Below are 20,830 nucleotides of genomic sequence, written 5' to 3'. Positions count from 1 at the left end.
TTATTTTAAAATTCATAAAAGTTATAAGCTTATTATAACTGGAATTGACGCTTTTCGTGATATGATAATATATTTTTTTATTGATAAACAAATTAAAATATAATTTTTTTGGTAAGACATTCCATAGCTTTATTTTAACTTCTACAATTTTATGACTGAATTATACGTGATATTTTAAAAATTATATTTATTTGAATATTTAAAAATCTTCTTTGTTGCAAATAAATATCATTTTTTACAATAAAGATTTTTGGTGTTTTTCAATAAGTGTAGAGTCTCAATCTCTAAAGAAAAATTCACCGTAAGGTCCAAAAAGCATATATATAACTTAAATTAGCAGAGAAATTAATCTTCACTCGTAAATATCAATTCATCCCATTCAACTTAATCAACGAACTTCAAAACATTGTCAAAATTACATCGCTTTATCATATTTTCTTCTCTAGGTACTTTCACTCTGCATGCTCTTCTGATAATCTATCCACTGACATGGATTTTATTTGGAAATAATCAATCTCAACCTCCTTACTAACACAAAAGCAAAAAGCAGTAAGAAAATCAAACATGGACGTATCTTAATATGTTACTCCAAGTGCAATGATATTCTATGAATGAGAGGGAGATAGTGGAGGCCAGCCTCCGAACCATGGATGTTGGTAAAAGTAGTTTGGAGGGTCCATCTTGGGAAGAGGTGGACATGGCTTCTTCTTGAATGGATGAAACTTTGGGAAAGGAGGAAAGAAATTAAAAAATGGTGGCATAGTAGTAGGAGGGGGCTCAGAAATGGGAGTGGGAGGAGGAAGTGGCTTGTAAATGGGAGTGGAAGGTGGCTTGTAAGTGGGAGTGGGAGTAGAAGGTGTCTTATCCTTTGGTGGGCATGGTTTCTTCACAATTGGAGATGAAGTAGGAGGTTTCTTAACTGGTGATGATGGTGGTTTCTTATACACTGGTACCGGTGGAGGTTGAGGATCCTTATAGACTGGCACAGGGGAAGGGTAACCTTTATCTTTAGGAGGGAAAGGGAAATGTGGGTGTTTTAAGAAAGGCCAAAAGAATGCTGAAGGACACAAAGATGATGAGAAGCTGAGTTTCCCAGCAGCTGGCCCAAGGGTGTGCTTGTCATCAGATATTGACTTTGATACAATTTTGGAGTAGTCAAGACCACCGTGGGAAGGGCAAGGTGCAGATGATGCACTGTGCAACTGGGCGTAGCATTCTTGCTTTAGTACACCACTTTCTACAATCTCTTGTGGAAGGGATACTTTAAATCTTCCATTTTCATCAAGCTCACTGGCACCTTTCATTTTGAAGTGTCCATTTGGTGACCTGCAATTTACTGTTACATGTAGCCCTACAGAGAAGTGACGCACAAGATTATGATAGAGTAGAATTTGGCTTCTAGCTCCAATTAAAAACCAATTTTTTATATTATTACATTAACCATTTTGTACATAGTCTACATGTTTAATTTGTAAATGTAGTAGTCCAAAAGCTAAAAGAAACCCATGAATCTCAAATTTCCAATTCTCACAATACATTTTTTTCCCATTTTTATCCTACACTTTTATATTCTCTCTTTCTGTCTTTCTTATTATTCTAAAACGTTTTAGGAGAATATTATGTGAAAATAACTGGGACTAGTAATTTGGTTGTGCACGTCTATCCATGTGTGGTTAAAAATAAGTAACATGTATTCATGTACTACTACGATGCAGTTACCTGAGAAAGCGTGGCTAGTCTTAATATTGTTAATCTTGCAGTCTGCGCATTCTCCTAGTCCAACAACCTCGACTGTCTTGTGGTTTCCATAGCTGAAGCCTGTTCCCACCAAAAACACAGACAATAAACAGAAGCACAAAAGTGCTCCTTGTTGCTCGATGAAAATTTGCATTAAGAATTGCAATTACGGTTCTCAATGGAAGAACAGGAGAGAAAAGAATAAGGCAGATTTGGAGAAGAGAGATGAAGGGTAGATGCAGATTGAGATTCACAAGCTTAATTTATAACAATCATATGGTTTCTGAAATGGATGGCTTACCGACTCTGAAATTAAGCACGTCACGTAGTCACGTGGAGCTAGAGAGTAGAGACCCTTATGTGACTTGGATGCTTAAAGAGAAATGATATTAACGTGCAAACAAGCAGTGAATGGCTTTATCTACCATTGAATGCATCAGCCTTCAACCGCATGCTAAATGGATCTTTATGTGCTATATATCTGTCTCAACCTACCAAGCAGCTATACTTAAAGACTTCTGTATAACTTTATTGTTCATCTGGCTATGTTACTACTACACTGGGGAAGAACGCAAGTAATGCACTTCTGACACACTTTTTTCTATTATTGGTTAAAATTTACGTGAATCTTACTAAACAAGGTTGCAACTCTATATTGGAACGATTTAGATATTTTGCTGCTGATCAACGTGTTAATTACAAATCAAATAATAAGCGGTTTGTATCTTTTGACCATGTGGCTTTACGTTTGTTCTTCTAAGATTCATGTGGATAAAAAAGGAAAGTTGTTAGAAGAATCTCTATGAAATTAGTCTCTCATCTACAAAAATGAGACCATACTTTTGAAAAATGAGAACAAAGGTAGATGCTAGTATAAGCATTTCTGTTCCATTGATTTTTACACTCAAAAGCATTAAGATTAATTAGCAACCCTATCTGAAGATGGTCACCAAGCTTCCCTTGAGTCACTGTCATACATCAACCAATTCAAATTTCTAGAAAATCACATCAAATTTGAGAATTAATCCGTCCTCACATGATCCCACAAGCATCTTTTATCCAAGCATGATGCCAGCAGACCTTAGTTATTCTCATTATTAATCTTTAATCTGTCAGTCTGAAATAACTAGCGCATGTGAAGCGCCAAATGGATTATTAATTGAAGAAAAACAGAAAGCGAGCGAAGTAAAATGTTTCCGAGTTTTATACATCAACACCAGAGCTAATAATGATTACTATTATTGAATACAGAGGCGAGTCAGGACTTTTACAGAGGTTACAAGTTGTAATGACTACCCCATATGCGATAAAGGAGTTGAAGTTGTTCGATTCTATTATTTGAACATTATAAATAATATTAGATATAATTGTTTTTTATTTTTTTTTATCTATTTTTCATTTTTGTATATTATCGTTAATTGCTACCATGATTTGGTATTTTATAATAGGATAAAATTAAAATACCGTATATTAAGTGTTTTTATATTATTTTTAATTAAAATTAAAGTTTTACTTTCAAAATCAGTACTAACTTTTAATATTAACGTTTAATATCTGTTGATTATTAAAATAAAACTTTAATTTTAATTTTGAAACACAAAAAAATTTAAGGTACCTTTAAGTTTTATTTAAAATAATAAGCGGGTGACATTTTCAATTTTCAACTTTCACGACAGCGATAAAAATAATGTTTATCTCTTTAATTGGACTCATCTGATACGGATACATTCAACAAAAATTTACAAACTGCTACAAATGTTGTGTTTAGTAATCGTTGTCGCTAATTCCCACGCACTTGTCTATACTGCGTGAAAATGATGTCGACATTTAACAATGTGCATCCCACCTCATTTTCGTAAGAAAGCAAACTAGAGTTAAAGGAGTGTTTGAAAAAACACGAATCTTATTTTGATTTATAAAATTAATTTATTCCTTATTTATATTTAGGTTTTTCTTTCATCTAGTTTAATCCAAATCTCGTGCATCTGAATATGGTAAGTTAAACAAGGAGTTCATATGATTACTTGTCATTACTTTTATCCAAAAATAAGCTATTACATGCCTATGAAACCTGGGAAGTATGTCAAATCCAGATAAAAATAACATAATCTAACAAAACTCTGCCGGTTCACAAAGTTGTATGCTAACTCAGATCACTGTTAGTTTTTTTTTTTTTTAGAAAAGATAAATTTCGTGCAAAGAATAATAAATATAAAATTGCTCTCATAAACTACAACAAAAGGCCAGGTCCTTTCAGCCTAATTTTTAGAACTACTTGCTCGTGGTCTCTTGCACGTTCCAACCTAGTCTGAGTTAACAGGATTCTGTGCTCTACGTAGTCTTGTGTAGCTGAACTAGAGAAGAATTATTTGTCTACTTCTTCTTCTTAGATTTGCTCGACAGAGACTGAGTATATGCAGTTCCCTGAATGTCAATTGCAGGGTGAGGAAACCAGTATTAGAAAACCAGTAATGTTATAGGTTACGTCAAGAATTAAGATATACACATTTCTGGCCAAAAGAAAGCAAAGAAGAAACAAAAGGAATGAGGAGGCACATCACAAACTTCAGAAACAGGACTGAAGGTCACCAATGCAATCAACAGAAGTGTCACAGATAATAAAACATTAGCCCATACCTCAAGCCATTCATCCATTGAGGCATCTGTAGTCCTAGTCCCAACTTCAACTTTTGGAGATCTTTTTGTTTTCTGAACAAATATTCACGTGCAGATATGAGAATTGTCAGAAGGATGAGGCAAGTGGTAAATGGCATTATTTTCATAAAATAGAAAACTATTTTATACCTTGGTTAGATGCTGTATTTGACCACGAATCCATAGCCCAAGGAGGACAAGAAGGGCGGCTCCAAGAGTAACAAGAAAAACAGATTCCATGCTTAGAAAAACACCAGCCTCGGCAACCTCAATAGTGCCATTGTAGAAAGTGTTTTGGTATGGATGGTGATCAATCTCATACACAATGGTGCCTACAAGATCAAAAGTCCCGGGCTGCACAGCAGAAGAAAATTGTTAGGCATGATGAACATAGAACAGCTTTCGGATGTCACTACTCATCAATAAATTTAAAGCATTTTCCTTGCAAAAAGAACCTAAAGATACCTGCAAGTACTTGCTGACAGCAAATATATACTGGAAAGTAGCCTGTGTTGAAACTGGCACAGACCTATTGTTGAAAACCTACAATTAAAACAGAACTGATGGGTAAAATCATGTAAAGTATTTGCTGAATCAGAATAACATCACTAACGTTGTACCACAGTAACACTAGTTAACTAATTCATTCACCAGAAGCGGCAAAAGCATGCAAAACCAACAAGCTAAGCATAAGTTGCTACATTTATTGGTTTATTGAATTCAATGCTCCCAAATGGACTTGGAAATCTATGTCATCAAAGGGTTAGGCATCAAACCTAACAAAATCACAGGCTACTATATATTATGAGAAATAGGGACTCTAAATGTAATGAAAAGGAAAGGGAAAACATCAAAAGAAACATCCTCATACCCATTTTAAGAGTGAAGGATTAGCAGATCTACAAGGTTCATATAAAAATATCCTAAACATCCTTTTCTCATGGATAGTGAATAAATAATGAATTGATCATCCCACACACATTCCTAGTTTCCCATGTTTATTTAGTTTTGTTCTGAGTTTATTACTTATCATTTATCTATTAGAAAAATATAAATCCACTTCCCTAAAACCTAATCTTCAAGAAACAATATCTTTGTAGGTATAAAGTATAATCTGCGTGAACTTTTAAAACCCCAAACAAAGCAAAAAAAAAATTCTGCCTATGTACAAATACAGATCATACTGACAACTACCACAAAGTATACTAGCAAAAGTATTTTGAGTTACTAAAATCATCTTGCTTTTAGAATTTCACATACAGAGAGAATTAGATTCTTGAGGTGCTTCTGGTGTGGAGCTTATTTAGAATATATAATAGAACTTATATTGATTACGGGGTAACAAGCATATATGTTTTTATCGGTGAAAGTAATATGATTACCATTATTGTTGAACATAGATAAATAGATCTAATTTAGACATTCAGTACCCAATTTTCACCTGAGCAGTAAGATTTTGAACAAGTAAACGATGATCAAACGGAAGGTGGACACTAGCTTTAACTGCAACAACATTCAAGCTCGACTCCCCTGTTTTAAATCCACATAATGAAGTTGATTAACAAATGAGTTTCGATATTGTTGAGAGTATAATATAACTGAATTGCAAACATAAATGGAAGCTGACTTTTACAAGTGTGTTATAAGACACAAATAAAGACAAAATAGCTGCACTGAGCCAAGCCACTTCAATTACCATCATTTTTCATGCCAACAAGCAGCTCTGTCTCTTCCCCAGCTGTTATCACTGCGTTCAACGAAAATCTAAAATTAACCCGCGATTGAAATAAAACAAAAGAATTCATTATAGACCATATTATATAGAGAAAGATCTTTACATCTTGCACTATTCTTCGGGAACACACAGATTGTCTCAATTCCCGGAGCAGAAGGGAAGTTCTCATCACCAAAATCTTGAACATCGTCACCAACAATGCCAATATCACTCACTTCTTCAACAGTCTCCACAGCCTCATCTGAGTCTGACTGACACCTAGCAACTACCCAACAAATAAAAAGTAACGAATTTCAACAAATGAAAGCAGATAATCGCAAATAAAAAAAAAGAACAAGATGAAGAGATCATGGGAGCATGGATAGTAGGCGAAGTAGAATAGTAAATTGAAAAAGGAGCATAAGTAAAAGGGGAAGTAGATCTAGACCTTGGAGTAGAGGTGAAGAGAGTAGGAAGAGAGCAAGGGAGAAAATCCAAAACTTGTTGCAGAGCGACATGAGGTCTTCTAGGGTTCTTGCTGTTGGAATGGAATTCAGAGTTTCCCAAATCCCAAAGAGAAAGAGAACCCTGTTACGTTTCTAATTCCTGTTCAATGCAAGCCGTTGATATAATTTTAATTAAATAAACGGTGTCGATCGATTTGGTTTAATCAGTAACACCGGTTACATTAAAAAGTTTTTAAATATTGCTAATCACCAATAAATCAGGCACTTTAGGTGGCCTTCGTTTCGTCGCATGTCATTATCTATTTGCGGCAATAATGTTTTTAAAATATTATTTTTGGATAAATTAAAAAAAATATGTTTAGATATAATTAAATATTTTTAGATTTTTTCAAAATTAAAATAATGAAAAAATAAGACTGAAAGTTACTAATTAAAATATGTGATATATTTTTTTTTATGAAATGTCATATATTTTCACTTTTAGTTGTATATAAGAATGAAAGTTAAACAAAATGTGAATATAACTCGTTTCTTAGAATAAATTGTATGATTTTTTAAAATATAATAAATAAAATTTTACACCAATTTGTCTTACTTCATACCAAAGATAAATTGTGAATTCACATCATTACTCATTAAACCATTTAATTATGTTAGTTTTTACAAATAAAAATTCACATCATTAGAGTTGCTAACAAATTTTAATATGGATTTAATATTCGAATTGGATTAAGAGTCACTTTATTTTAGTATACAGAGATTCGTTAGATACTAACCCTTTCTATCTTCAAAAACCAATGTGCATGTTAATGAGTCTCAACTTAAGCTACTTAATAGTATCCAGAACTTCTACACTAACATTTTTTAAAAGATTAACAAAATAATTATGAGAATAAAAATTTTACTTTTGAGTTATAATATCAACTCTTCAAATATGTATATCATATGAGGATAAAAGTATTACATAAAATAACATAAATATTGGCACTTATCGTTATAAAACTTATAATAAAATATTTCGATAATAAATTAAATTATTATTTTATTTTATTTTTAATAAAAATCATTTATTTATATAACATTTAAATTATTAGGAGTTCAAATAGCATGGCTCTTGTATTTAATTTGCTCCCTTATGTGGACAGGACACCCTTAATTACACCCTAAAATTGTAATTATCAGAATATTTAAAAATATTAAATAATATCTGAATTGTATTTTAGAATAAATTGAAATATCTCCAGTTTTTATATTTTTTTAATATTTTGTGATCCATTTTCTTATTCAATTAAAAATTTATGATATGATATTAATACAAAAGAAAACTTAATGCTTGATGTTTTATGTGAAGTTTTACTCACCACCTTGGACTTGGTATCGGAGGAATAACAATGATATTTTTCACCACAATAGCTTGGAACACAAGTTACACTCAACGAATATATGCCAAACCCAACCTAATATCAGAAGCAACGAAGCTCATAGAGACATCAATGTTTTATATAAACTTATTGTGGGAGCGTCTACGTTCGTGCATGCACTTGGTGTGGTGAAACGAAAAAAGAGTAAAAATGGATTGGTTCTACCCCAAGAGAAGAGGTCCAGAATGGAAACTAGGTTGGACCATGACCTCAGTTTTTTCACCTCCGGTCCATTTGCTCATGATTTTGGGCATTGTCATTGGCTTGTTGTTCTTCTCCCAGTACAAAGACTACAAGGCTCAATTGCGTAGCACCGCCCTCAACTTCCAACTATTCCTCTTCTTGTTGCCTGTCTTGTTGATTTTCTGCATGATTTCATATTCTTCATGATTTGCTTCATGATTTCGTATTCATGAGTCCCTTCAACCAACTGGGTTTGGTTGATACAGAAGTTCGTCTCATAATATTCTTAATGTAGGAATATAAATGTATGTTGCAAGTGTCTTTTATCTTTTGTTTCTATCACTACATTTGTTTTATCTTAAGATGTGTAGAGTAGTATATTTTATATTTGAAACATCTTTTCGTTTCAATTAGATTGAGGTAGTTTTTGAAAAAATAAAGGGTTATTTATTCCTTAGATTTTAAGGGTACGATTGAATTTTAAAAGAAAAAGGAAAGGAGGATAAATATTTTATTTTAAATTTAAAAGTTACATCATATATATAAAAATTAATAAAACATTAACACATTAAATGTATATTGACATATTATTTTATAATTTAAAAAAAAAAATATGATTTGTCACCTTCTTTCTGTTACTTCCATTCTCAAATATCATAAGATGACTAATGCTAAATAAGTGGCTTTTAAAATATTGAATAACGCAGATATCAAGCTATCTTAATCTTACAGAACGTTACTTGTCTAAGGACTGTAAAAACAAAGTTTTCCCTACCTGTAACCCGGTTGAGTGTAGTTCAGCACACTCACTAAACAAGAAAACTAATGATGTGGAATTACATTATTTTAAGGCCAAAAGACAAACAAATGCATGACAATTGCGTTTTTTCCCCATCTTTTCAGCAGAAATACAGGATTAACTTCTGCCTGATAATAATAATAAGGGTCTTTAAGTAACGCATGCAAGAAACCTTTGTTTCGATTATAATATATATTTTATTCGAATCAGCAATTATGTATTTGGCAATCTTACTTTTGAATAAAATTCTATAAAATATTATTTCTTCCCCCTTTGCGCGTTTACCATCGCCTTCTAGGATGGAATACATACCTCACGAAACATCATGAACCCAATTCATGTCATCTCTGTACATCTACACATTTACAATAATCACAACGTTTGCATCAACGTTTCATAGTCACAATGTCTTTTTTTCTAATTAATAAGTAATAAACAGAAAGCCCACGAAAAAAAAACAAAAAAACTAAAGAGAAACAAACCAGCTGAAAACAATATTACCAAATCAAACAAACCAGCTATCAAGAAAAGTTGATTGATAGTGCAAAAGTACGAGAACGAGCACGATCACAGCAGCAACACCCCAAGGCGATGCACCCTCTGATGGGTGGTGGTGGGTCCTCCAGCGTCTCTCCCATGGTGACGAGTTAAAGAACCACCAATCTGAAGTTTCCACTGATGATAACCAACGAACTATGAGTATTAGCACCACTGGTGTGGCAAACAGCACCCAACCCAGTTGTTCTTCCGCAGCTTCAACCACTTCTTCATACGAGAAGTACCATGAAATCCCAAGGAATAGGAAGATCACTGCTAAGATTAACAGAACAGGGTATGGCAAGGGATTCAGAGTGAAGCCATCCAAAACAGAGGAGGCTCTGTTTCTACCATATGCCATTTGAATTCAGAAATGGGAAGCTTGGTGAAGAATATGCACAAATCCCAGAGTGGTGTTTTAGTTATATATAGCAAAACATGAAGATGAGTGCCCTATTTTGTGGGTTGCTTACTTTGCACTGTCTTATTGGTGTAACCCATTTTAAATGACAGTCAAAAGATCATAGTTAGTGTGATACTAGGTATGACATGCCGCACAAAAGTAATGTATAGGACCACAAAACAAATTGTTGTTTGTTTATTAAAATAAGATTTTAAGAAAAAATTTAAATAATTAAGAAATTTTCGTCTTTAGATAAGATTAACAAAATCCAAATTTTAATAAAGTGTTTTTGAACTGGTAGGTTTGCTGTGTGAAGTTCAATCTGGTCGTTGCTAAATTCATCATAAGGGTTGTCCCCACGGAGTAAAATGGAGACACGTTTCAGTTTTAACGTGCGAAAGTAGTCATATTTTCATTTTGTTCTTATCATATTCTATAGCTTACTGTATCTGTATGTGTATATTTCAAACAGTATATTATCAGTACTTTATTTATTTATTTATTTAGAAAGTAATAAGTGGCAGGAGTATGTAGGATGAGCTGAAATGAATTTATTTAATTTTTTATCTGATTTAAAATTTTAATAAAATTATTTATTTATATTTAAATTTGATTAAATCAAGACTTAATAATATATTAAGCAAGATCAGATTGACCCAATTTATTGATAAAAGTAGACAATTTTAACATAATAAATTTAATAATAATAAAATTGAGTGTATAAAATAATAAGTACAGAATTAAAATAAAAATATATCTTATAATAATTTTGTTATGTTTGACTAGGAATATACACTACAATGTTAAAAATAGTAAATTTTTACTAAAATAAAATATTTATTAATTTAAAATTTAAAAATTTAATGTATATTTTTTTATCGTAACTTAAAACATTTAATATTTTTTAATATATGTGGTTGACACACATAAAAAATTGTTTTATAATATATTTTTAAAAAAAACGTATATTATATTATGTAAAATATTATTTATTAAGTTAAGTAGTGTTATAATTAATATAGTTATTAAAGTATATTAACTCTAAGAAATAAAACATTGGGTTTGGTTGAGATTACTCAAACTATAACTTGAAGCTATTGTTAAAATATGACTCTAATTTTTAAATTTTGATACTCGTCAAAAATTAAATTAAGATTAGGCCAAATTAGTGGGTTGGGGCGAGTCATTAACACTCCTGGTTGGTGACAAGATTCCTTTAAAATTTGAAAAATATTCTATGATATATCTATTTATAATTAATTTTTAATATTTTTGTTCATAAAAACTATTAGTTTTTTAAATGTTATAAATTGCAGTAATTATTATAAATTTATTTGAAAATGCATATTATATGATAAAAAAGCACAAGTAAATGGACCCATAATGCTTTTAAAATTAAAATAGTAATTGAATGGATAAAAAGATTTTAATTTATGGTTGATTAATATGATTGCATTTGAATCTTGGTTGAAATGATGATAAATAAAAATTATATTTTATTATTATATAATATATTAAATAATAAGCTAATATGTAATAATTATAAATTAAGTTGTATAAAATTTTTAATTAATATAAAAAATCACAATACATGTTTTCTAAGATAAAAATAATAATATAACTAACCGCCAGATTTCTTTTTTTCATGAGAAATAAATTTTTATTTAAAATAAAGAAATTTTTTTCTATTTTTTAATCAATTCCACAACATTTTAATTTTTTGGGTTGAATGGGTGCAATTAACGTGGAAAAAAAAAGGGAAGGATGGAAGGTGATAGCATAAATCCCTCTTTCGTAAATTTTTAAAGATATAAAAAATTTAAAGTTAATAGTAAAAAATAAAATTTTAATTTTTTATCATCTGGTAGCTTTGCAAAGTGAATGCCAATCTGGGCGTTGTTCAGCACTTAATATGAGGGATGCCCCACAAGTTAAAGGAAGACACGTGTTAGTTATTGCATGCAGGAATAATGATATAAAAAGGTTATTAAAAAAAAGAAAATATCATATATGTTTCCATTATCAATGCTTTAGAAATTGACCAAGTCATACAACTAGCTAAATACCAATTTACACTTCTTGTTTCCACTTATAGTTAAATATATAACAAATCAACTAAGTTGTTAAATTATAAATTAATAAAATTATATATTGAGTAAGATAAAAATAAATATAAATAATTTTTTGCATGAGCATTGAGTGAAAAATCATAAATGACATCACACATTGCAACCATTTTAAGCCTTTAAATGGGAGGTTTCTTGCTAGCGGCCATGAAGATGTGGTACGAAAAGGAAGGTAGATTGAAATTATCAACATACACGAATTTAAAACACAATTTAAAGGATTAAATTGAATAAAAAATATATAAATTTAAAACTTTAAATAAATACATTTTAACCATTAAACTTCTCTTATTCTTATTTTTATCTTTATATAAAAGATTTTACATTTTAATTTTCATATGAAAAAAAAATTTACAATTTGATTTTCACTGTATCCTAAAGTTTATAATTGTGTTTACATATTTTTCACGTAGAAACCAAAACGATAAACTGTATCTCATGTACAGAAATTTAAGCATATATATTTTTTATACATATAGAGGCAAAAATATAGTATATTTTTCGGAACAAGAATCAAAATAAAAAAATAATATCACATATATATATATATATATATATATAATTTTAAACTAATATAATTTTGATACATTGGATTGGTTGATTCGTTAATAATATTTTTTATATAAAGACTAAAAGGAAAGACAATAATTTATAATTTAACACATTTTAGTACTAAAGTCATAAATTAAAATGAATGCTTTATATCATTAGTAGCTAAAGTGACCTTTTTGTTTTCCCATTTCAGTACTAAAGCCTAAGTTTATTCAATTCCAAACACATGCCCACTGCATTTTGCATATTTGTATTTGTATATTTAAAGAATGCTAATGATTAATTAAAATTATAACATTAGGTACATCTTACTACTATTTTAACAATGTGCCATAAAATTTCACTTTAACTTGTGCTAACGCAAGTGTGGTGGTTGCACGAACAAGTGTAATCCATCTAAATGCTGATACCGCTTTAGACCAAGTGAGGTCGATACAAAAGAAAATAATAGAAATGGTGTGGGGACAAATGAATCACTGTTAGGTATTTGGTCTTAGTAAAGCCATTCCTTTCCCTTATCACACGATTTGCCCCCAAACCCAGTGTTGATCCCAGTGCCATATGTGTGTGGTTGAGGGTAGACAATCACTACAGATGAAATCAACCTGCATTTTATGTTCATACAAAAGCAACGATATTCTTCCTGATAATTCATTTCAATTTTAATTTGACTAGAGGAAAGATAATAACATATATGCTTAAATTATTGTATAAGGACCCGACACAGAACAAATAATAAGGAAAGATTATTGTTCTCCTCTGGATCATAAATTAGTAACATAAATTAGGCACATAAGTTACATGATCATCATATTACTAACAATATTTTATTTAGTGACCAAGGAAAAGGGATAATTATAGAACACTGACCACAAAACCATTCACACAGCAGGTAATGGACTGACATACACTAACGGTAACAGTAACAAACATGCTTACACTGATAGCACGTTGGCTTTACATAAACCTTCCTTGGACTTCTAATCAGTGACAGCAAAAGTAGGATCAGAAGAACAAGTATTGGTGTGAGCAAAGCTGACCAATTCTTCTTCTTTTCTTCAACCACTACAACTTGCTCACGCGAGAAGAGCCAAGGTATAGCCAAAAGCATCAAAGCCACGACCAACATCAAAATAACATCTGATGTATGAGTGCTATAAGCCCTGCGTTTATAACAATAGTAACCCATAATGGGAAAGGATTATAGAGATAATCACAGTGATCAAGTTGATCCAAAGAAAAAGACTAAGCTTGGGAATTTTATAGAACAAGGGAGAGAACAAACCACTCATGAAACCCAAGATTAATATCCATCTCACAACATCTGATTGTTGCATAGTTGCTCTCAACTTTTTCTAGTAAGCTATCACGTTCAGCACTAATGGTTAAAATAGACATCATGACGTGGGGTCAATTAATTTGGTCTGTACAGCATGTGCATAAGATGGTGATGTGAAGTAGCGTTTGAAGAATGGACTTGTTTCAGGACCAATAATTTCAAATTGAAAATCAATTCAATTTCTCTATGATTAGCTTTTAAGGGCACTATAAACATTTTTTTTATACTACATTACTTTGATATGATCCTTATCATCCCAATTATCAGTAGGCATTAGTACTGTAGTTATGTTAACATTTAAAAATAATAATAAAAATTCATTTGATCACAGTCAAATAGAAACAAGCAAACCTTATCAAGTGTGCATAAGTCTAATTTCACATTCACACGCTATAAGAAAAGGTTAAATGAAATTTGGGAAAAGGAAAAAAGGGAAATCTTTTGAGTGATGGAACCCATATTATATAAAGGAAAATAAAAGAGGATATCACACTGCCGAAATGCTTTGCTAAATTAAGGCCAAAATTGTCTTCCTCTGGAATCAAAAGACAATTTTAGGCTTAATTTCTCAAATGGGAAAGGGATTGTCTTAGAAAAAAAAAACTATCGGACAACTCTAATTGTAACTTGGTATGGTCCATTTACAGCACTGCTTAAAAATCTAACCAAAACAAAAAGAATGTACCCAATGCTCACAAATGGAAGAGCCCGGCCCATCGACTTGTCCTTTACTTGAGTTAAATCGAAAGTTGACCAAAAAAAAATTGTTAAATCAAAACAATTTCTTATGAAAAAAAAAAATAGTTGAAACAATTTCACCCATTCATGCGCTCGATATGTTTAATTAAATTCATTTTAATAAAAAATATTATTCTTTTTTCAGAAATATTTAAAATATATAAATGATCAAACAAAAGTGTATTTATCAATAAATTAAAATAAAAATATTGTTCTCAAAATATTATAATTTTTATTTAACCTTCTATTAATATTCTGATTGTTTTGTTTGCTTTTTTAATAAAAAAACCATTTTAATTTTTTTTTTCAAAATATCACAAAATTATCGTTTAGTCTTTCATTCTTCAGACTTCCACATAAATTTTTAACGGAGTAGATAAAAAAATCCTAATAAAGGAATTACACAGGGATAATTTTTTAAGAATTAAATAACATCTATTTTAAAATAATAACAACAAAAAAAAAATTTTTTTAAAATATCATTTAATTCTTTTTATTATGGTTCTTGCTCACACAAAAATCATGTTAAATTTTGACATAAATAATTTTTAAATTATCTAAATTGGACATATAAAGTTGCATCTACTTTAAATTTGACGTCAAGTTAATTTTGTGAATTTTTTAAATTAATAGTGAATATATTTCTATTTTTTAATTCATTTACTTTCTTGTTTTATAAGTGTCAAATCCTAATTTAATGATATCTGTTAACGATCATTGTAATAAATTTTGTTAAATGATTCGAATTAATTAAAAAAATGCAATAGAACTTTTATTGATTCTTTTTAATTTTTATCTTCTGAACGAGTGTCTAAAAGACTAATTATTATTATTATCAAAATAAATGAAATATTATTTTTAAAAAATTAATTATATCTATGAATATATAGTGTAAATTTATTAAATATATTTTAAAGCATATTTAAAACATATGTATTATTTACTAGAGATAATATTGTTAAGTGGATTAGAAATATTATGGATGATAAAACTTTCATTATAAATATTTAATGTAACTGCATTTACTTAAATTTAAGTTTGAGATTACTCATTTTATTAATTTATTCACGTGTTAAGGCAATATTGAAATTTGCTTACTTTTAACTCATGGGTACACATTAAAAAATATTTGTAAAAAATAAAAAAGTCCTATTAAAAAACATTTAATAATTGCCTAGCAACAGCAAGCAAACCAAAGGCAAACAAGTTAATGAAACAAAAATTATAATGAAAACGATAAACAAAGTTTGGTGTTCTTATATTTAAATCTTAATGTATATTCAATACATCATAATTGTCTTATTATAATTATAATAAATGTGTCACTCAATGTTCATCGTTCAGCAATAAAATCCTCCCATGGCAATGGGATTTGAGCCTGCGAATACAAATTCAATTCTGACCGAAATGAACCATTCTTTATTGAAACAAACTCATTTGAAATATAATTGATATAATTTTTTTTATTGAGATGTAAGAAAATAATAATTGATAAGTGAAATTAAAAATAACTTGTAAATAATAAATATGGAAGGTGTGATAAAATAAAAGTGGAATCTGAATTGGGAATTGGTCACTTTGTGGGGAAGTGAGAGTGATAGTAACAGTGATTATGAGGAATATGAAAATCCCACGTAGCACCAAAATATAAGCCCCTCCGTACAAACGCAAAGATCATGCATCACAGAAAGCTCAGAACCTCCATTTCGTTGTTTCCTCCACAAATCACACACACAAGCAAATCAACCACTTTCTTTCTTTCTTTCTTTCACGTGCTTCAACTTCTTCTTCTGCAACTTTACTCTGTATCCAGAAAAAGTCATTAAATAAATAAAAATCTCCCTTTTCTCTCATTTTCTTCTCTCTTCTTCAGCTTGTGCGGGTTAGTTTATCTTTTCTTCGATTCTTTGCCATTTAACATGATTATCTGATTTCACCCATTGAGCCCTTTTTACCTTTCTTTGCATTGCATCATGTTTTCGTTCATGCATGAATCTATTCTTTTTTGGATGAACATTATGCGCAAATGCATGAAGGCTTTCTCATTTTTATTTTGATGCCAACGTGCAAATGGTTTTCTGATCACGTTGTACCCATGGGGACTTCACTGTGCTGTTTATTCTGCATATCCGTATTATCAACAATTGTCTCCTTTAATTAATTTTTTTGAAAATATTTTCTTCGGTTGTGGTTGGCTTCCCTTGTTTGCTCAATGCTCATTGTGGTTCTCCTTTTTGTATTGTAAAAACTGCATATCACCCTTTCATTTTAGCAGTTGGGAGATTTTTACCCTGCTAGTTATTAAGAAGTAACCCTTTTCCAGGGAGAATGTGGAACGGAATTAATCGAAAAATAATAAGACAAATACTTTTTACCTTAGATAGGAATCTGGAATTGGAAAGTTGGGACCTGTGCTATTTCTGTTGTTCTATTTCCCCCACTAATCTGATAATTAAACCTATTGATTGTTTCTCTGTTTGGTAACGCCGTACCCCTTGAATTGTGTAGTGTAGTATTTCAAAATTAATCACTTCATGGTTGGAGTTTATGATCTTTATCTGGTATCATTTGGAAGCCTGCATGTTTGAACTCAAAATCATTTGGAATTTCGGATTAAGAAAATGATACATGATGTTCCAAGTATCTGCTTTTGGTCTTATAAAGTGTTACAAACGCAGGGATTTAGCAGTTTGAGGGCACGGTTTATATTTATGTCAATTTTATGTCAACACACTTTATTCTGCAGGATTTTGAGCAATACTAGGTTGCAAGTGCTAAGGTTTTGAAAGATGTCTTCCAATCCAATAGATTGGTTTCAAAATGGAAATTCTAGAAGTCCCGAAGCATTAAGTAGTGTGGCAGAAACAGAGGAATTTGATTTCTCAAAAGCATTGGATAGGCCAAGGGCTTTGAATATAGAGAGACAGAGATCATGTGATGACAGATCATTGAGTGAACTATCCATAGGCTTTTCCCCACGCCATTTGGTCATAAAAGCTGATAACTTTTCTCGCCTGGGAGACCATTTTGATCAGCTAAATTCTCCTGTGCCAAAATCAGGTCTTAATACCCCAAGATCAATGACATTAGAGTCACATCCTTTAACATCAGAAGCTTGGGAAGCTCTCAGGCGTTCCTTGGTATATTTCCGTGGTCAACCAGTTGGGACAATTGCGGCCTTAGATAATTCTGATGAGAAACTTAATTATGATCAGGTAACATGTCCTTGTCTTACCTTGAATATATATCTGTTTCTTCTATGGTGGTGGTGGTGATGGGGGTGGGAGTGCTTGTTTGACGCTATTTCATCACATACTTAAATTTTGGTTGGACTTTTAGGCCACAGTTTTCTTTGTGGATGATGGATCTATACTCATAGTAGTGAAGTACTAGTAGTGATATCAAGTCCACTAACCTCATATACAAGCTATATTATAGATAAAAAGATGGTTTTTTTGTGTTCCCCTTTCATCCCTCTTTATCTTTATTTTTTTTACCTAGTCTACCCATTTTGAGTTTGCTATGGAGGTCTAGTCTAAGGTATCATTGTGTTTGTGCACAGGTGTTTATAAGAGACTTTGTCCCAAGTGCTTTAGTTTTTCTGATGCATGGAGAACCGGACATTGTTAAAAATTTTATCTTAAAGACTCTTCGCCTTCAATCATGGGAGAAAAAGATTGACAGGTTTCAACTAGCTGAAGGGGTGATGCCTGCTAGTTTTAAGGTATACCATGATCCAGTCAGAAACCATGAAACCCTGATAGCAGATTTTGGTGAAAGTGCTATAGGCAGGGTTGCTCCTGTTGATTCCGGATTTTGGTGGATTATTTTACTCCGTGCATACACAAAGGCTACGGGAGACTCTTCTTTGGCAGAACTGCCTGAATGTCAAAAGGGTATGCGCTTGATTCTGAGTTTGTGCCTGTCTGAGGGGTTTGACACATTTCCAACTTTGCTTTGTGCTGATGGGTGCTGTATGATTGATCGTAGAATGGTGAGTTTTCTGAAATTTATATTACTCTCATTTTTACCTTTCCACTGTCTTATGTCTTGAAAATAGGCATTGATTATAGGATAAAGTGATTTTTGTGGATGTATATTGTGAAGATTTTAATCCAGTATAAAAGTCAAGAGCTAATTTGTGTTTTGTGCTAGATATAACAGAGTGATTCTAGGAGTAGGAACTGTTAAGGGATTTACTGCAACTATATTCCTAGTGGTTAATTTATCCAATTCTTACTTCCAATTTTTTCAAATGAATTCAGGGTGTTTATGGGTATCCAATTGAAATTCAAGCATTGTTCTTCATGGCTTTAAGATGTGCCTTGCAATTGCTTAAGCAAGATGCTGAAGGGAAAGCGTTCATGGAACGAATTGTCAAACGCTTGCATGCCTTAAGCTATCATATGAGAAGCTATTTTTGGTTGGATTTGAAGCAACTTAATGATGTATATCGATTCAAAACAGAAGAGTACTCACATACTGCAGTAAACAAGTTTAATGTTATTCCTGATTCTCTACCAGATTGGATTTTCGATTTCATGCCTCATCATGGTGGATACTTTGTTGGTAATGTAAGTCCGGCTAGGATGGATTTCCGCTGGTTTTGCCTGGGTAATTGCATTGCAATTTTGTCCTGCATGGCAACTCCTGAGCAGTCCACTGCAATCATGGATCTCATAGAATCAAGGTGGGATGAATTAATTGGAGAGATGCCTGTCAAAGTTTGCTATCCAGCCTTTGATAGCAATGAATGGGTGATCATAACAGGATGTGACCCAAAAAATACCAGATGGAGTTACCACAACGGAGGATCTTGGCCAGGTATTCTTATGCAACAATTCTGAATTTCCATGAATCAGCTCATGTTATCCAAAACTAGTACATATAATAGAACAGTCTCGGAGATCATTCATCAATCGTGGCCCCAGATTTGCGTAGTTCAACACAGAATTCAGATAGAGAGGAATGTTATAAACGCATTTTTTTAGCACGCGACCTACGAAATTAGGAACAAGACTCATTAATTAGATAATGAGACCTACATCATTGCATAAGTCCTAATAAATTCCTTATTAGAAATCAGGAGTGCATTGTTAAACTTTTCTAATAAAAAGCTTCTAATTTTGACTCCTTAACTGTGCTATAATAAAAACTGTGTTACTAACACTTTTCACTCCTTAAAATTATTGTTCCTTCCCAACTTTTAAGATGCATTTACTGTGGTGGTTACAGTTCTTTTATGGTTTCTGTCTGCGGCCTCCATCAAGACTGGGAGACCCCAAATTGCAAGACGTGCCCTTCAAATTGCTGAGAGCAAATTGCTAAAGGACAACTGGCCTGAATATTATGATGGAACGCAGGGTCGATACATTGGGAAGCAGGCCCGAAAATTTCAAACTTGGTCTATAGCTGGTTACTTAGCAGCTAGGATGATGCTGGATGATCCATCACATTTAGGCCTTGTAGCACTAGAAGAAGATAAACAGCTAAAGCCTTTACTCAAGAGATCAAATTCTTGGACTTTGTGAGGAGTTGTTTTTCTTCATCAATTTTGACCTGCAATGATAAAAAGGAGAAATCAAGGAATGGAACAGAAGAAGAGCAGGGTGGGTGGCAAACACACAAATGAAGCTTTCTTGTTTCTCACTTCCATGTGTCAAGTGTTATGCATTCCTTCTATGAAGTTCCTAAGGATTCTTGACGGCCAATAGTTTTATCCAAAAGGTGAGCTTATAAGAAAATGCCAAATTCGTTAACTGCACCAAGTTCTTGGCTGAAAATGTATGCACTTAGATGCAGATTTTACAATTTAGATTGAGATATTGTAGGCGCTGGACAGAGAAGGTATTTTCTTGATCTAGCATTACCATATTACAAAATGTGAACTCACAAGGAGCATTTGTGATCATCAACGTACTTTTTTTTTAGTTATATAAAAGTAATAATATTTCATGAAAAATATTATTATTTTAAAGATTTAAAAGTATAATAATTATTTTTCTAATAAAAAATTTATTATTATTAATTACTTAAACTCAAAGTGACTAATAATTTTTCTTTTTATAAAATTTGAGATGAACCAAAGTACTGATGCTCATTTTTATATTATTAAAGAAACTATTAACTATTTACGCTTAGAGAAAGCACAAAACTACA

General features: G+C 31.5%; 3 protein-coding genes across 3 annotated transcripts; 1 reads left to right on the top strand and 2 right to left on the bottom strand.

Moving 5' to 3' along the window:
• Positions 1 to 3,753: 3,753 nt before the first annotated feature.
• LOC113864410 (translocon-associated protein subunit alpha-like) lies at positions 3,754 to 6,718 on the bottom strand. The gene is made up of 8 exons (XM_027498074.1): positions 6,555 to 6,718; positions 6,231 to 6,392; positions 6,089 to 6,139; positions 5,834 to 5,922; positions 4,858 to 4,935; positions 4,543 to 4,746; positions 4,375 to 4,446; positions 3,754 to 4,161 (listed from the first exon to the last, which is right to left on the bottom strand). Exons 1-8 carry the CDS (start codon positions 6,622 to 6,624, stop codon positions 4,111 to 4,113), a joined length of 777 nt encoding a protein of 258 aa, XP_027353875.1. The 5' UTR covers positions 6,625 to 6,718; the 3' UTR covers positions 3,754 to 4,110.
• A 2,625-nt stretch (positions 6,719 to 9,343) lies between these two features.
• LOC113865937 lies at positions 9,344 to 9,965 on the bottom strand. The gene has a single exon (XM_027500760.1). It carries the CDS (start codon positions 9,872 to 9,874, stop codon positions 9,482 to 9,484), a length of 393 nt encoding a protein of 130 aa, XP_027356561.1. The 5' UTR covers positions 9,875 to 9,965; the 3' UTR covers positions 9,344 to 9,481.
• Positions 9,966 to 16,566: 6,601 nt separating this feature from the next.
• On the top strand, positions 16,567 to 20,499 carry LOC113864819 (probable alkaline/neutral invertase B). Its single transcript, XM_027498962.1, has 4 exons — positions 16,567 to 17,886; positions 18,234 to 18,665; positions 18,937 to 19,495; positions 19,907 to 20,499. Exons 1-4 carry the CDS (start codon positions 17,461 to 17,463, stop codon positions 20,200 to 20,202), a joined length of 1,713 nt encoding a protein of 570 aa, XP_027354763.1. The 5' UTR covers positions 16,567 to 17,460; the 3' UTR covers positions 20,203 to 20,499.
• Positions 20,500 to 20,830: the final 331 nt, after the last annotated feature.

Source organism: Abrus precatorius, unplaced genomic scaffold, assembly GCF_003935025.1.
Source record: "Abrus precatorius isolate BTA unplaced genomic scaffold, Abrus_2018 Scaffold4, whole genome shotgun sequence".
NCBI classification, from domain to species: domain Eukaryota; kingdom Viridiplantae; phylum Streptophyta; class Magnoliopsida; order Fabales; family Fabaceae; genus Abrus; species Abrus precatorius.
The sequence above is the reverse complement of the archived record's forward strand: the minus strand, read 5'-3'. Positions and strand labels throughout refer to the sequence as shown.

What these genes read in the sequence shown, in the direction of transcription:
- LOC113864819 (XM_027498962.1), top strand. Translation starts at nt 17,461, where the DNA reads ATGTCTTCCAATCCAATAGATTGGTTTCAAAATGGAAATTCTAGAAGT. An exon ending in GTATGATTGATCGTAGAATG is followed by an intron (nt 18,666 to 18,936) that starts GTGAGTTTTCTG and finishes AAATGAATTCAG; the next exon opens with GGTGTTTATGGGTATCCAAT. An exon ending in CAACGGAGGATCTTGGCCAG is followed by an intron (nt 19,496 to 19,906) that starts GTATTCTTATGC and finishes TGGTGGTTACAG; the next exon opens with TTCTTTTATGGTTTCTGTCT.
- LOC113865937 (XM_027500760.1), bottom strand. Translation starts at nt 9,874, where the DNA reads ATGGCATATGGTAGAAACAGAGCCTCCTCTGTTTTGGATGGCTTCACT.
- LOC113864410 (XM_027498074.1), bottom strand. Translation starts at nt 6,624, where the DNA reads ATGTCGCTCTGCAACAAGTTTTGGATTTTCTCCCTTGCTCTCTTCCTA. An exon ending in TGTTGGCATGAAAAATGATG is followed by an intron (nt 5,923 to 6,088) that starts GTAATTGAAGTG and finishes GATTTAAAACAG; the next exon opens with GGGAGTCGAGCTTGAATGTT. An exon ending in CTGTCAGCAAGTACTTGCAG is followed by an intron (nt 4,747 to 4,857) that starts GTATCTTTAGGT and finishes TCTGCTGTGCAG; the next exon opens with CCCGGGACTTTTGATCTTGT.